This window comes from Peromyscus maniculatus, chromosome 13 (assembly GCF_049852395.1).
Source record: "Peromyscus maniculatus bairdii isolate BWxNUB_F1_BW_parent chromosome 13, HU_Pman_BW_mat_3.1, whole genome shotgun sequence".
Lineage (NCBI taxonomy): Eukaryota > Metazoa > Chordata > Mammalia > Rodentia > Cricetidae > Peromyscus > Peromyscus maniculatus.
The window spans coordinates 4,997,278-5,012,024 of record NC_134864.1 but is presented as its reverse complement, the minus strand read 5'-3'; the positions used below and the strand labels follow the sequence as shown (position 1 = coordinate 5,012,024).

General features: G+C 54.8%; 2 protein-coding genes across 9 annotated transcripts in view; both read right to left on the bottom strand.

The window, feature by feature from the left end:
* The window catches only part of Eif4e2 (eukaryotic translation initiation factor 4E family member 2), a 30,226-nt gene extending 29,199 nt beyond the window's left edge, over positions 1-1,027 (bottom strand). For 2 of the 8 annotated variants that reach the window (XR_013043952.1, XR_013043953.1), the window contains exon 1: positions 659-806. Coding sequence is in view for 6 of the 8 variants with exons in the window: in XM_006984220.4 (XP_006984282.1) it covers positions 659-678 (20 nt within the window). In the remaining 2 variants the exon portion in view is untranslated. Of the gene's footprint in view, positions 1-182; positions 594-658 lie in introns of those variants that run through there. The other 6 variants (XM_006984220.4, XM_006984221.4, XM_006984218.4 and 3 more) reach the window with 6 other exon arrangements.
* A 2,428-nt stretch (positions 1,028-3,455) lies between these two features.
* On the bottom strand, positions 3,456-10,277 carry Chrng (cholinergic receptor nicotinic gamma subunit). Its single transcript, XM_076550507.1, has 13 exons — positions 10,214-10,277; positions 9,702-9,848; positions 8,740-8,879; positions 8,608-8,652; positions 8,335-8,444; positions 7,589-7,744; positions 6,764-6,861; positions 5,807-6,007; positions 5,516-5,630; positions 5,166-5,280; positions 4,314-4,530; positions 4,013-4,146; positions 3,456-3,722 (listed from the first exon to the last, which is right to left on the bottom strand). Exons 1-13 carry the CDS (start codon positions 10,275-10,277, stop codon positions 3,549-3,551), a joined length of 1,716 nt encoding a protein of 571 aa, XP_076406622.1. The 3' UTR covers positions 3,456-3,548.
* Between the last annotated feature and the right edge of the window lie 4,470 nt (positions 10,278-14,747).

Here is a 14,747-nt window from a genome sequence, read left to right as displayed (position 1 = left end):
TTAGGGATGAGAGTGGGTGGTTGGAAAGAATGCAGGAGTGGGCAGCCACTAAGAGTTGGAAGACAGAACCGGGGAGTGGGGGTGGGTGGGGGGTGTTGGGGAGGAAGCAGGAAGAATCTGAGTTAGATGAAAGGCATTCCCTACTCAAGAGGCCAAAGTACTCATCGCGGCTGCCCCATTACCTCATCGCAGCTGCCCAACGCTACGACACGGGCTCTGTTACCGTCCCCGCTTGCAGAAGACAAAACCGAGGTTCAGAAGGGAGAGGTGACCTTCCCAGGACGCAGAGCGAGTGCGGGAGGGAAGCCGCGTTCAGACAGAGGGCAGCAAGGCTGCGGAAACACCCGAAGCGCTGAGGTCCCGCCCCTCCACGCCGCCGGCAGCCCGCACCCACCAGGGCGGGGCGTCCGAAAATCTCCTTCCGGGCGGAGCGGCCTCCCCTCCCCCGGCCCGCGCCGCGCCGGGGTCCAGCGGCTCAGGGGTCCCGGCGACCTCGGCCGCGCTCTCCCGGCCCCGTCGGGCCCGCGGGCGCAGGGAGGCTCGGGCCGCGGCGGCCCGGGAGCGAGCGGTTCGGCTGAGTGCGCGCCCGGCCCCGGCGGGAGCGGTCCCGGGGGACGGTTGGGGGAAGGGGCCCCGGGGGCGGCCACGCGCCACTCACGCGTCGAACTTGTTGTTCATCCTCTCGCCGCCGCTGTCGCCACTGCCTCACGGAGTGACTTCCGCTCTGCCCGGTCCTCTCGTCAAGGGCCCGGCTACTTCCGGTTGGCGAGCGGCTTAGCGGAACGTTGGCGCGCAGGCCGGGTGCGGGGCCCCTTTCCCTGCAGGGCGGCCCAGTCCCTGCGCGAGTCGCGGTCCGCCGTGGCCGGGCCTGCTCGCCGGCGGTCGCCCTCGCGAGGCACTGGGCTCTGTCTACGCAGCCGGCCGGCCGCTTTAACCTCCCCGCGGATTCCAGGGGAAGTGTCAGCGCAGTAACCCTCAGTGCATGGTACCAGGTGTCCGTCTCTGAGAGCTGATCCTTTGCCCTTGGTGTCTGCAGTGGACGAGCAAGTACTCCAAACAAATTTGTTATCCTGGCTCCTGGAAAGTGGAGGCAGGAAGATCCAGACGAGCCTGACCACCATAGCGAGTTCGAGGCTGGCCAGGGATACATGAGACCCTCCCTGCCTTGGGTGAAGGGAGGGGGGGGGGGAATCGCACCAGGGTGACAAAGACATTCACTGAGAACCGAGATGGTCTCATTGGTCTCATTTATCAAATTGCCTCCTCAACTGCAGTCTTTGCCCCCACACTCTTTTTTTTTTTTTTAAAGATTTATTTATTTATTATGTATACAGAAGACGGTGCCAGATCTCATTACAAGTGGTTGTGAGCCACCATGTGGTTGCTGGGAATTGAACTCAGGACCTCTGGAAGAGCAGTCGGTGCTCTTAACGTCTGAGCCACCTCTCCAGCCCCAATGCCCCCACACTCTTAACGACTGCCCCAAACACATCACAGGAGTGAATAGATTGCCTGGTTGGTGATGGATCTCCAAAGCCACCCGCTGTGCATGTCCCATTGTTAGAAGCGAGGAGAGGCAGAAGTTAATGTTTACTCCTGCGTTTACAAGTGAGGAAACAGTCTCCCTGGACTGGTCCATGGCTGCCCTCTGGCCACCCAGTAAGGCCATGTTTTTCTCCCCAGTTAGACCTCAAGGGAGCATCCTAGTTACTGATACATTGTACGAGGGAAGCTGAGGGAGCGGAGCGCTCCTGTCAGGCCCCGCCCAGTGTCTTGTCCCAGCCCAGTCCTAGCTCTGCCAGTGCCCTGGCTTTTGAGAAGAGAGGGAAAGAAAGGTGCATTTGCAGGGCTAGGAATCTCCCTTGCAGTGTCCGAGACTGAGTCAGAGATGGGAATTTGAACCCTAAGGGAGTGGTCCAGGTAGTTCCTCTTATTCTGGACCCCAGCTTGCTCATGTGAAATGTGGGTCAGGTGAATCTTCTTGCCTGTCCGTAATGTAAAGAACTTCTAACAACGGAAAAAGATGGTAAAACTTAAGAATTTTTTGTGATCAATGGGGGTGGGGGAGAAGTATTACATCAAATGAATGGGAAAGTATCACTGAAGGTATGTTTTTGAGGCTGTGGTACCCAGAAGACAGACAGGTAGCTGAAATGGGTTACACTTATATTCCACACTTCTAGCTCCTAGTGCTTTTTTTAAAAAAAGGTTTATTTTCATTTTATGTATACGGGTGTTTTGCCTGTGCATACATCTGTGCTCCATCCCCATGTGTGATTTGCAGAAGCCAGAAGAGGGTGTTAGATTCCCTGGAACTGGAGTTGCAGGTGGTTGTGAGCTGCCATGTGGGTGCTGGAAATCAAACCCAGATTCCTTGGGAAAATATCCAGTGTTTTTAACCATTGAGGTGTCTCCCACCTCCTCACCCCCTCCCCCTTTTTTGAGACAGTATCACTGTTAGCCTGGATGGCCTCAAACTCACAGTGATTGGCTTTCTCTGCCTCCCTAGAGCTCAGGATTAAAGGCGTACCCCTCCACACCCAGCGCTGGTTTTCTTCTTTTGGGGGGAGGGTTGAGACCAAGTTTCTCTGTGTAACAGTCCTGGCTGTCCTGGAACTCACTTTGTAGACCAGGCTGGCCTTGAACTCACAGAGATCTGCCCTCTAGTGTTGGGATTAAAGGTGTGCACCACCACCCCCTGCATTATTATTATTATTATTATTGTTATTATTATTATTATTGTTTGTTTTTCGAGACAGGGTTTCTCTGTGTAGTTTTGGTGCCTTTCCTGGATCATGCTCTGTAGCCCAGGCTGGCCTTGAACTCACAGAGATCCACTTGGCTCTGCCTCCTTAGTGCCACCACCACCTGGCCTACATTCTTCTTTTAAGAGAGGTTCCACATCTCCTACCAACCTTCTTCCAGAGAAAATTCACAAAGGGGAGAGAGATATTGGAGCTGGAGAGATGGCTCAGTGGTTAAGAGCACTTGCTTTTGCAGAGGACATAAGTTCAGTTCCCAGCACCCATTGTCTGCTGGCCAACTCCAACTCCAGGGTTCTGACACCCTCTGCTGGCCTCCAGTGGGCACCCTCACTAACGTACACATAACCCACTCCAGGTACATACATCTAGTTAAAAATAATAAATATGCATCTTACAAAAAGGCAGGAGGAAATGTTCCCAGGCCTCAAAGGGCAAGACTTTACCCAGCCCAGGGCATTATGAAAAGCAGAGTCCTTAGGGCTTCAAAGGGACTGGGAGTCAGCAATGCTGTGCTGAAGTGAGAGCAATGTAGGAAGAGTAACACTGGTGCCAGTAGGAGCCAGCCATTGCCACAAGACGCCGGTCCAAAGTCATGAATGACCACACCCATCACCAACCACTCCAGAACTCCTGTCTCTTTATTTCTCTCTCTCTTCCCAGGGATGTATGGGCACTTCCCAAGGTGCTTCTGCGATACACACGCAAGATCCCAGCACAGAGTACAGCTCCGTAGACAGCATGGCCCACATAGCTGACTCCAGGGCCCAGGGGTGATGGGTGGGCTCAGTCTGGCAAAGGCAGGTAGGGGCGGGGGTCTCCCGGGAATGGCAGGTCAGGCACCCGATTGTAGTGGGCCATGAGGAAGATGCCGGCGGTGCCGCAGATGAAGAGGAAGAACATGGCTAGGAAACAGACTCGGTCCAGCACTCGGCCCACCAGGAACCACTCCTCGTTCCCCTGAGGGCAGCAGCGCATTGTGGGACAGAGGTGTGGCCAGGGGCAGCATCCAGCCTGGCTCCCTCTTTCACTGTTAGGTCCACAGCTGCCCTCCATTCTCCGTTCTTCAGTCTTTTCACCCGTCTAAGTACCAACCTGTCTTCTTTCGTGGTCTCTGTCCCAGTGGTTGCTCATCCTTCCCCCTTCCCAGCTCCCAGCTCTGCATTTTCCATCCCCAGACCTAACTGGACACCCCATTCACCCTGCCCCCATATTACACTAGAGTACCTGCCCACCGTGCCCCAGCTTACACTGTCAAAGTGATTCTGCTCGTGCCGGGCGCGGGCCATGAGGTTACAGGCATCCACGCAGGCCCGGATGGCCGGGGAGGCTTGCTTCAGGCTGCTACAGAACTCCTGGCTCTGCCTCATTTCCGGACCATTTTCTGCTGGGGAAATAGTCAGTGGAAGAAAGCTAGCTGGGATCTGGTTTCTCCCCAGAAGCCTGGCTGCTCTCTCCAACTTGATCACCCGCCCAGCACTTCCCTGCTGTGTCCAGCTCCACACGCACTAACGGGACAGGGCTGTCCCCAGTGCACCCCTTGGGCCTCACCTAGCTTCTCCAGCGCTGCCCGCACCAATCCATTGCGCTGCCTCTGTCTGAAGAGGAGTTCACTGCGGGGGAGGTAGAGACCCCCTTCCTCCCGAGTCGTGATGGGCCACCTGGAGGAGGAGCCATTCTGGAGCCGCAGCCTGGCATCCTGGACAGCAGCAGGGGCCAGCGGGCGAACGTGCATCCGTAACAGCTGGGGCAGGAGCCTCAGGAACACCTGTAGAGGGGTTTCTCTGGTAGGTCCTGCTCGGGCAGCCAGGCCAAGCTTGAGGGGATGGGCATGAAGGCAATGCCTGAGGGGCAGCGACTGGGCCCTGGTTCAGCTTGACTGCTTTCTCCTGGACACAGAACCTGAGCTCTAAGCTTTTGTGACCTCTAGAATCACCAGGGCACTTTTTTCAAACAAACAGACCCTTACCCCCTGCCTGCCGCTAGAATACACTAGGCTCCTGGGATGTACCTAGGGAATCTACATTTGTAACACGATTCTCAGCTGTCTGCTACCATGGGCCGCAGAGCCCACAGACAGCTGGCACAAAATCCTCTCTCCTCTGCTTTCTGGGAACTGGGTAATATTGGGTAAGCTGCTCAACCTCTCTGTGTCTCTGTTTCCCTGTCTGTTCAATCAAGACAATACACCAATACCCTCTCAAGGGTCTTTATGGATGTTAAAGAAGTTAGTACATGTAATGTCTCCCTGGACACTGGTATTACCATTTGTCTACTTTATGCCTGAAGATACGTAAGGCATAGATTTGCTGCTGAATTTGGGAGTAGGGAACAGGGATGTGGAGGGAGTCACGTGATTGGGAAGGACAGATGGATGCCCAAGTGGCCAGGGAAGTGCCTTGCCTTGCGGACTCCCCGGGCCATGGAGTGTGTGTGTGGGGACCGCAAGGACACATTGAGCACGACCACAGAGTTCACGACGATGAGGATGGTCACCACCATGAGGAAGGTCAGGTACCTGTCCAGGGTCAGGCAAGCAGGAGGCTGAGTGTCCCTTAGGCACCTCACACCCAGGCGCCACCCACCCTGCTTCCCTCAGGCCCCCTGGAGAAAGGTCATGACAAACGCCTCAGGAAGGGAAGGGGTACTGGGGATATAGCCCACTGGTAGAACACTTGCTTAGCAAGGCCGTGGGGCTCCACCCCCTGCATGGGTGGTGAGGGGCGGGAAGCAAGTGTGAGGACTGGCCTTACTTGCTGATGAGCGGCACGTCCTGGGAGGTCTCAGGCACCTTCTTGGCCACGAGGAAAAGGAAGACGGTCTGGGCCAGGAGCACGTTGGTGGCCACTGTGCATTTCTGGCCGCCCGCTGCCCATGACCAAGATGCCCTCAGAGCAGGTCCCCACACACCCCCTGAGGAACTTTCTCACCCTACAGGGAGCCCACTACCCTTGTCCTAGGATTGTGATGCCACCCTGTGCCGTGATCAGGCCTGGCCTCCCCCATGGGCCCATGTGCTGCTGCCCCCCCACATTCCCAGGTACCCTTGGCAGGAAGGAAGTAGATGAGGATGGCGACGGAGGAAATCAGCACGCAGGGGGCGATGATGTTGATGACGTAGAAGAGGGGCTTCCGCTGGATGAGCAGGTAGAAGATCACCTTTTGGTGGCCCGCCTCCTCTGCTGGTGCCACGGAGTCCAGAAGCATCTTAGCTGGTCGATGCCGGATGGCCCATTCTCCATTCTCTGTAGTGAGCACAGGGGATGTGACCTGGGTAAATGCATGGCCTGAAAAACCAAGTCATGGGCACCAGTACACAGGGAGACAAGTGGGATGGGAGATTGAATATTGAGTCCCCCTCTCAAAATTGGAGTAATTATTGTAGGAAAAGTCAGAACGTCACTGGACCCTTTTTGTGAATGTATATGTGGTGTATATATATATATATATATGCATGCATGTATGTGTGCACATGTATGTATACACTGACATGTGTGTAGGTGCATGTGTGTGTGTGGGTGCATGTGTGTGTTTGTATGTGTATATACATGGAAGTCAGAGGTTGACATCAGGCGTCTTCCTCAGTCACTTTACTTTTTATACTGAGAGGAGGTCTGTCGTCTGAACCCAGAACCTTGCTCTGGGAATCCCTTGTTTCTGCCTGCCTTGTGCTGGGATTACAGGCTGCCACTTTCAGCCGGCATTTACGTGGGTTCTGGGGACCTGCAATCTGGTCTTCTTGTCTGTGCAGTAAGTGCTTTACCCCTCAGAGCCATCTTCCAAGCTCTCCTGCCATTCTCACTAAAGATGGTCTTGCCGTGTAGCCTAGGCTAGCCTCAAACTTTGGTCCTATGCACAGCTGGGACCACATGCGTGTGCCACCATTCCTGGCTTTCGGTTGGGATCTTTTGAAAACCATATTCTATGATACTGCAGTTTTCATCATGAGGTGTGTGGGAGGGCACAGCCTTGGTCTGGCGGGGCTTCCCAGAGGGGGTTACCTGTGAAAGCCTCGGGGTCAATGAAGATCCATTCAATGGCTTGTCCATCTTCCTGGCTCAGCTGCAAGTTGATCTCACTGGTGCTGTAAGTCTGGGACCTGTGGGTCAGGAGTGGAAAGAGGGTCAAGTGAGGCAAGAGAGACCTGGTCATGAGGTCACAGACACGGTCATCTGTGGCAGCTGTGGGCACTGGCTTCGACATATACAGTGTCACACTCTTAGTTCTCCATCGGGCCCTAGTGGTAGCATGCAGGGGAACACAGACTCTGGTGCGCAGTGCTACTTCCTGGCCAAAGGGCTCAGGGCCTCTCTGTCCCTCCTACTTCCACCAAAGACCATAGGGTAGAAACCCAAGCCTCTCATAAGAGGACCCTTGGGGTCCTACCAACTTCCCAAGACCTCTTGGAGTCCTGCCAATTGCTCCCAAGACTCTCATTCACTGCTTATGGATGAGGGAACTGAGATCCAGAGGTCCCAGGTGTGGCTCGGGTCACACACTGGCTTCGGCCAGCTTCTCTTTTCCAGGACAGCTCATCCGTCTATGGTTCTATGTGTATGCAGGCACGCCTGTGTGTTCTTACCCACATACTCCCGACATTAGAGTTCTCCCTTGGGACAGGGGCAGGAAACGAGCAATGAAGGAGGGTGGATGAGAGGACTTTGCAGGAGGACATGTTCAGGTGTCACCACCTGAGTAGGTACAGGTCCCCCAGCCTTGAGGTGCCTCCGACGCCGCCGCCGCCGACGCCGGTTCCCCACCTCCACCCAGTCGTCCCCGCCAGAGCAGCTAGCCCCCTGAAGCTCCCCGCCCCTCAGCGGTCTCACTGGAAGATGAGGGAGCAGTTCTGCCAGTCGAAGGGGAAGTAGGTGACCGCGATGGAGCAGGAGGAGCGGAAGATGGCAGGCGGCAGCCAGTAGATGCAGCCGTCAGGGGACACGAGCACGTTGCAGTAGAGGGCCACCTCGAAGACGCCGTCCACGCTGTGTGCACAGGCCAGTGTACAGAGCTGTGGCAGAGATCCCACAGCCCCAGACTAGCTGTCCGCCTCGCATGGATGGGCTCTGAGGCACAGTCCCCCAGACTGCCACATTCCTGCTGGGCCCTCATCTAGTATCACTCAGGTACCACCCCAGCAACCTCCAGGTCTGCTCTGGACCTGAGATGAGAACAGAGGTCTGGGAGAGTCGGAGCCCCCACAATCACCTCGTAATCCCTGCTTCTCCTTCTCAGTGTTAATAACTACAGTAATGGCAAAATAGCCAACACTACGACGCCCTTGCAGAGCACCTGACCTTGACCTTGTGTGTCACGGTGACCTCTCACCATTTCTCGGGTTGTTAAAATTGGCTCCTGATCGCAGGGATGGGAAAAGCCCAACCAGATGGCTAACACATTACAGGAAGCCAGGACTAGCGTCAAGTCTGGTGCCCTGGACCAGTATCTGTGCTTGGGGTCCCACCCTCAGCCTGGCACCTTGCAGCACCCTGCCATCCTCTTCCTTCTCTTTCTCCAGCTCTCCTCATCCTGCCGGACCCTGTATCCTTCATTTGCTGCCCAGGCCCCTCCTCACTTGTTCTCCAGCACGATATCTGGCCGCCAGACCATGGTGGACGGCACCCTCAGGATCCACAGGCCCTCGTAGTCTTGTGGGTCCCAGCGCAGGCGGTAGTCACACCACTGCTGCGGATGAAGAGGCAGTTGCCGGGCCTCTGCCCTGGGCCACACAGGGCTGGAGAGTGGCAAGCCAGCCTGGAGGGCCCAAGAGGCCGCGCAGAGGGTGGGGGACAGGGCAGAGGGTGGGGACGACCGAAATAAGCAGAAAGATACAGCAGTGGCTTCTTACCATTTCTATCCAGACGTTGGTCGTGAGGGCCTCCTCTCGCTCATTCTGGGGTACAGAAGACAGAGCTAAATTCCCATACCTTCCCTCCCCAGGACCCTGGTGCCCATCGTCTGCCCGCCCCCCCCAGCTCACCAGGGAGATGAGGTTGGTCAGGGTAAGTTTCAGACTGACGTTGACTATATCCGAGTCATGCTCAGCAGGCCGCAGATGGGGGTTGTAGTTCCGCATCAGGTCAGCAAGCAGGCGCTCCTCTTGGTTGAGGCCCTGGGCCCCTGCAACAGACAGGGAGACTCATTCCAGAGGAACGGGAAGCACAGAGGGACAAGGTGGAGACTCGGGGTGCTGGGGCTGGGGAGAGCACAGATAACCCCCAGACCCTCCATCCACTGTAGCCTGGTGCTCCTGATCTGTTCCTCCCACACCCCCCACCCTAGGTCTCAGGTCCCCTCGTGTCACACCCAGGCAGACAGCCAGCAGTGGCAAGAGGAGCTGAGGTCCCTGGTCTCCACGCATGGTGCCTCCGCTCTGCTCAGCAGCGGGTGGGATAGTAGCTCTCGAGGTCTGGGGGATGGGGTAGGGTGGGCTGAGGTGTCGTGTGTCAACCTACATTCCCATCCCAGCCCCCCCTGCCAGCTCTAGCTGGCCCCACCAGCTGTCTGGCCACAGCATTGTCAGCTGTTCCAGGATATGTACAATCTGGGCTCAGATTACCTGGGCCAGCCAGGGGAGAGGGATGGAATAGGCCCAACAGAGACAGGGCACTCTCAAGACCGTCTTAACAGAGACAGCCCACCCTCACACTTAGTTGCTTCAGTCCTACCCCTATTTTTCCAGCTAGGAGACCCAGCAAATGGCCAAGGACAGATGGAGGTGGGAAGGGGGTGGTGCTGAGGAAGCTGGTGGTGGCTGATCAGGTACCCTCATTCTGTCTCAGGGAGGTGTGAAGGTGTTGTGTAGGCCTGATTTATACATGGGGTTCCCCGTGACTTCAACTCAGTATCTCAACACTCTCCCAGTAGCCCAGTGCCTTTGTGGGTCACTCACTTGGTCCACTGGACCAAGACAGAGGAAAGAAGCCCCTACAGAGCGTCTACCTTTTGACAGTGTCATATCCTTTACAAGTATGTAGGGCCGCATCTTGGGCAGCATGTGACCCACAGGCCACCGACTGGAGAAGGCTGCAGCACATTGGAAGACTACGGCATTGACAATAAGGTGGCCATGGCAGCTTCTCCCATGCCCTGAGGCAGAGGACACAGACCCAGTGAGCTTTGGGATTAGGAGAGCTGAGAAGGATTTAGAATGTGTGTGTGTGTGTGTGTGTGTGTGTGTGTGTGTGTGTGTGTGTGTGTAGGGGGGGTTCTTGTACTAAGCCACCTGTGGACAGTGGCTTGTCAGTCGGGCTGCAGTTCATAAAACAGCCAAATAATGGCAGGTCCTGTGCGAGGCTGGGGAGATCCAGGGATGAGTCAAGCTCCTTGGGAGACTCATGGGCCACTGGGGCAGGCAGGCCTGACTTTAGGATGTGTCCCCTAGAGCCAGAGGAGGGGACCGCAGGAGAAGGAAGGACTGGGGAATGGGTCCTATTTGCTTTGAGACCCGTCACCATCGAAGGACGAGGTTGGGGACCTGCTGCTGCGGGCTGTGTCAACACTTGGGCCACCTGTCATGTGGCCGACTGTTCCAAGCAGCCTGCTCAGTGTGTATTAGTATTTGGTCCTTAAGTGCTATCACATGGCAGCTGCCCCAGCCCGCACTGGATACCTCTGAATGCCTAGGAGGCCGCCCCCCCCCCCCTCCGCCCTACCAGATGTCTGTGACAGTGCCGTGTGTGTTAGAAATGAGAAGTCAGGCTCAGAAGCTGGCCCCCTGAAAGGCCTCAAGTCCTTCATGTCCACCAGGGCTCTGAATGCGAGCAGGGAGTGGTGGTGGTACCCATTTTCTCCCGCCATCTCTCGAATTGACTCCTCTTCCACCGGGGTACCTTGTGGGTGGCTTGTCCTTGGTGCCAGACCTGCACTGGGTTCCTGTTTCCTCTGAAGGCTCCTGTTTTCCTGCAAAGATTCACTCACTAAACACCTGGGAGACATGCTTTCCCTGGAGGTCCAAAGCCCAAGGTTCCTTTCCGCTTCCGAAGCCTCTGGCCCTCTCATTTGCTCTCTGGTGTCCCCAAATGCATTCCTTCATCTTTTTTCCGGACATCAGTGTCTCTGACTCAGCTCCCACCTGGCTCCCCTTTGCCAAGGATGAGCAATGGTCTCTATAGCCAGGAAGTGGTGTGAGCAGTGGCCACCTGCTGTTCCTCTAGCCCCTCCCCCCTTGCCTTGCCACAAGTGTCGGGAGAGGAAGGAGAGAGTGTGAGACTGTACTGTGACGCCTCCCTACCCACGAAGACTGTTGCTCTGCTTGTCTACCCTCTCCTCTGTGCTCTGGGAGAGGGGTCTTGTCCTTCTCTGCAGGGCAAGTCACTTAGGAGGGGTGGAGCCTCCCGGGAGAGTCTGGTGTGGAGAGGGAAAGCCTACTAAGAGAGAAGCATGCGCGTGGGTCTCTTCATTCCAGAAGCTTCTTTCTTGCCACCACTGTGACAAGGGCTGGAGAAGCTACCTAGTGACACCTCCTCCTCAGTCCCTACGGGGAGCCAATCGAAATGCAGTGTCGATGCTGTGCAAATAGTTGTCACGCTTTATGGATCAGTGAATAATAACAAGAAAAAGTCTGTGTACCATCCAGACACAAATTTTTCCTCCACACATTTTTAGTCTGTGGCTGGCTCAATCCGAAGATTCTGGACTTACAGACATGGCTCACATCTCATTGATCAAATCATGACGTGACTGCATTGGTTCACAAAGGAGCCTGGTCTGTGGTTGTTGTAGGCATGTTTGTTTATTGTCCACTTGACAGAAGCTAGCATTATCTCGGAAGAGGAACCTCTCAGCTGAGGAAAGGCCTCCATCCAGACTGCCTGCACACAAGTCTGTAGGGCATTTTCTTGGTCAATGATGGGTGTGAGTGTGAGCCCGCTCACGAAGGCAATGCCACCCCTTGGTAGATGGTTCTGAATCGTATAAGAAAGCAAGCTGAGCAGGCTATGAACAAACAACCCAGTGAGCAGTGTTCCTCCATGGCCTCTGCTTCAGTTCCTGGCTCCAGGTTCCTGCCTTGGGTTCCTGGCCTGGCTTCCCTGTATGATGGCCTACAACTGTAAGCTGAAATAAACCCTTTCCTCCCAAGCTGCTTTTGGTCGTGGTGTTTGATCACAACAACAGAAACCCTAAGTCAAGATGCTCCAGAGGTTCATGGGAAGGTTTTTTAAAAAATTTATATTATTATTGTGATTATGAGTATGAGGAACCTGCACATGCTATGGCCATGGTGTGTGTGTGTAGGTCAGAAAGCAACATTTCTTTTGTTTGTTTTTTTGAGACAGGGTTTCTCTGGCTAGCCCTGGCTGTCCTGCAACTCTCTCTATAGACCAGGCTGGCCTCAAACTCAAAGATCCACCTGCCTCTGCCTCCTGAGTGTTTGGATTAAAGGTGTGTGCTACTACTACACCTGGCCCAGAGAGCAACATTTTCTTTTTTCTTTTTTTTCTTTTTTTCTTTTTTTTCTTTTTTTCTTTTTTTTCTTTTTTTCTTTTTTTTCTTTTTTTTTTTTTTCGAGACAGCATTTCTCTGTGTAGCTTTGCGCCTTTCCTGGAACTCACTTGGTAGCCTAGGCTGGCCTCGAACTCACAGAGATCCGCCTGCCTCTGCCTCCCGAGTGCTGGGATTAAAGGCGTGCGCCACCGCCGCCCGGTGAGAGCAACATTTTCGAGTGTGTTCTCTATTCTGCGTTTATTTGGGTTTGGGGGAAATCAAACATGGGTTGTCAGGCTTTCCTGGCAAGAGCTTCTTCTCACTGAGCTGTCTCATTTGCCTCCCGCCATGTTTTCAAAGCCTTGGAGACACAGTCTTGTGTAGCCCAGACTGGCCTCACGCCATCTGTATAGCTAAGGAGCAAATTGAGCTCCTGAGCCCCATGCCTCTGCCCTCTCAACTGCCATGCTTACCAGGCCGGGTTTGACACGGTGGTGCTGGAGACCAAACCCAGGGCTTTGTGCATACTAGACGATTGTGCCATCACCTGAACTGGTGGGGAGCTTTGCCTCATGAGAAAAGGAGTAATAAATGACAGGCTCCTTTCCTGCCAGAACATAGATGTAAGGTGTGGGGCTGTGGCAGCCAGCTCCCAACCTGAGGCAGCGAGCCTGAGTAACAAGGCCAGGGAGATGTGGGAGTCAGTCTAGGTGGGTAGCCAAGAATTTGAGTCTCTAGTTGCTTTTTATTTATTTATTTATTTTTGACAACCATCGCTGCCTCTGAATTCTTACTATGTGAGGATAAGGACACCTGCTTGCTTAAGCCATGGCTACGGCTCATTGCAGTTTGTCCTTGAAGCCTAGTTCACTCATAACTGGTGTGCCGTCCGTTGAGAAGACCGGACGCTCCACTGGACTGGGGAGTACAGGCTTACCCCACTGCCTCCTGGGAAATCCTGGGCCACAAGGAGATGGGGTTCTAAGTCAACCATGGAGGACCAGTCCCAACAGCTCCTCAGGGTGCTGACAAGCTTGGTTGAGTACGGCGTTTGGGGGTTGTCACCTCTGGAGAGTCCACAGTCTTAGCTGGAACAAGGAGGACTAGTTGGTGGTCCTGCTTCCCGCAGTGCCACCATATGGCAGGGTTCCAGGAGTGCCACTGAATGGCCCAGAGACGTAGCCAGTAACGGCAGATGAGGACCTCTTCCAGCTCTTCGTGTATAGGGATGGCTGGATAAATCTGGGGAGTCCTGGACTCCCTGCTTCTCTGGTATGTGTCGGGTCAAGCTGCTCTTCCTGAACTTCCCCTTGAGTTCATGGACAGTTCACTCTGGATGCACTTAGGGTTGGTTTGGGGTTGAAATGGGTTTTCCTTTTCCTCAGTCACATCTCAAGATGCAAACCCTTACCTGCTGCTGTCAGGACCAAATGGCATCACCACTTCACTGTGATGAGATAGACTGAGCTATGATAACCTCACATCAGTACAACAAGGAGGCAGATGACTGGGCCACTGTCTCCTGTCTGGGCTCCTCTCTGCCACAACGATAGGCTAGGATGCAAGAATCCTGGGCACAAAGCCCTCTGACTGTGTCCTGCAACCCAAGCCCACAAATGAGGACCAGGATCAGAAATGACCCTCGGAGTTCCCTAGGTTTCTGGAACACAGGTATTTTACCCCAACAAACACACTCAGTGTTGATCACAACTTGAGAACGGGTCTGACCTCATGCACCGTGCAGATGAAGACTCTGCAGCTAAGGGCTGGGGTGCAGCTGACTGATGGGAAGGCTTGCCTCCGTGCAGGCCTGTGGGTTCCACCCCCAGGATCATAAATCCCAGTACTCAGGAGGCAGAGCCAGGTGGATTGCCATGAGTTCAAGGCCAGCCTGGTCTACAGAGTGAGTCCCAGGACAGACTCCAAAGCTACACAGAGAAACCCTGTCTCGAAAAACAACAACAACAACAAAAACAAAACAAACAAACAAAAAGACAACTGGGTACACATTTAAATTTGAACTTCAGACAATTCTTTATTATAAGTGTGCCTCAAATATTGCAAAGCAACCCTGGTTTGGGGAACCTGGGGACAAGGAGGAAGGGAATTGGTGTAGGGATGCCTTGGGGGGCTGGGGCCTGGTGATATGTGTGACTCAGGCTGATGGGGCCTTAAGTGATGCCAAGCACGACCCTCCCACACCAGTCCCCAGCTTCTCAGAAGGACTCAGATAGAATGACCAAGGAATCAGGGGCTGGCAGATGACACTCAGGACAGTCCCTCACTATATACAACCTACTTCCCCTGGGGACTGGAGACGGGGTACCCCCTCTTCGGCCCTGGGTGGGCACTGGGAGCCCGAGTTTGAGGAGCAGGTGGGACAGGAAGGCACAGAAACAGGAAGCTCAGTTCTGACCTGCCCCGGAAGGGAGCAAGGCAGAGAAGCGGCTCAGGCTGAGGGCCCTTCCGGTGCTCTTCCCAAGAAGCCAGTCCAGTGTCAGCTCCCTGGCCCCCGAGCAAGCCCCCTGCCTCTCCCCCATCCCTGGGTCCTCCCTCCCACCA

Coding starts and splice junctions, on each gene's coding strand:
- Chrng (XM_076550507.1), bottom strand. CDS start 10,277: ATGACAGGTGGCCCAAGTGTTGACACAGCCCGCAGCAGCAGGTCCCCA. Junction 7,745..8,334: donor GATATCGTGCTGGAGAACAA/GTGAGGAGGGGC, acceptor CTGTGCACACAG/CGTGGACGGCGTCTTCGAGG. Junction 4,531..5,165: donor TGGCCCGGGGAGTCCGCAAG/GCAAGGCACTTC, acceptor ACCCCTCTACAG/GTGTTCCTGAGGCTCCTGCC.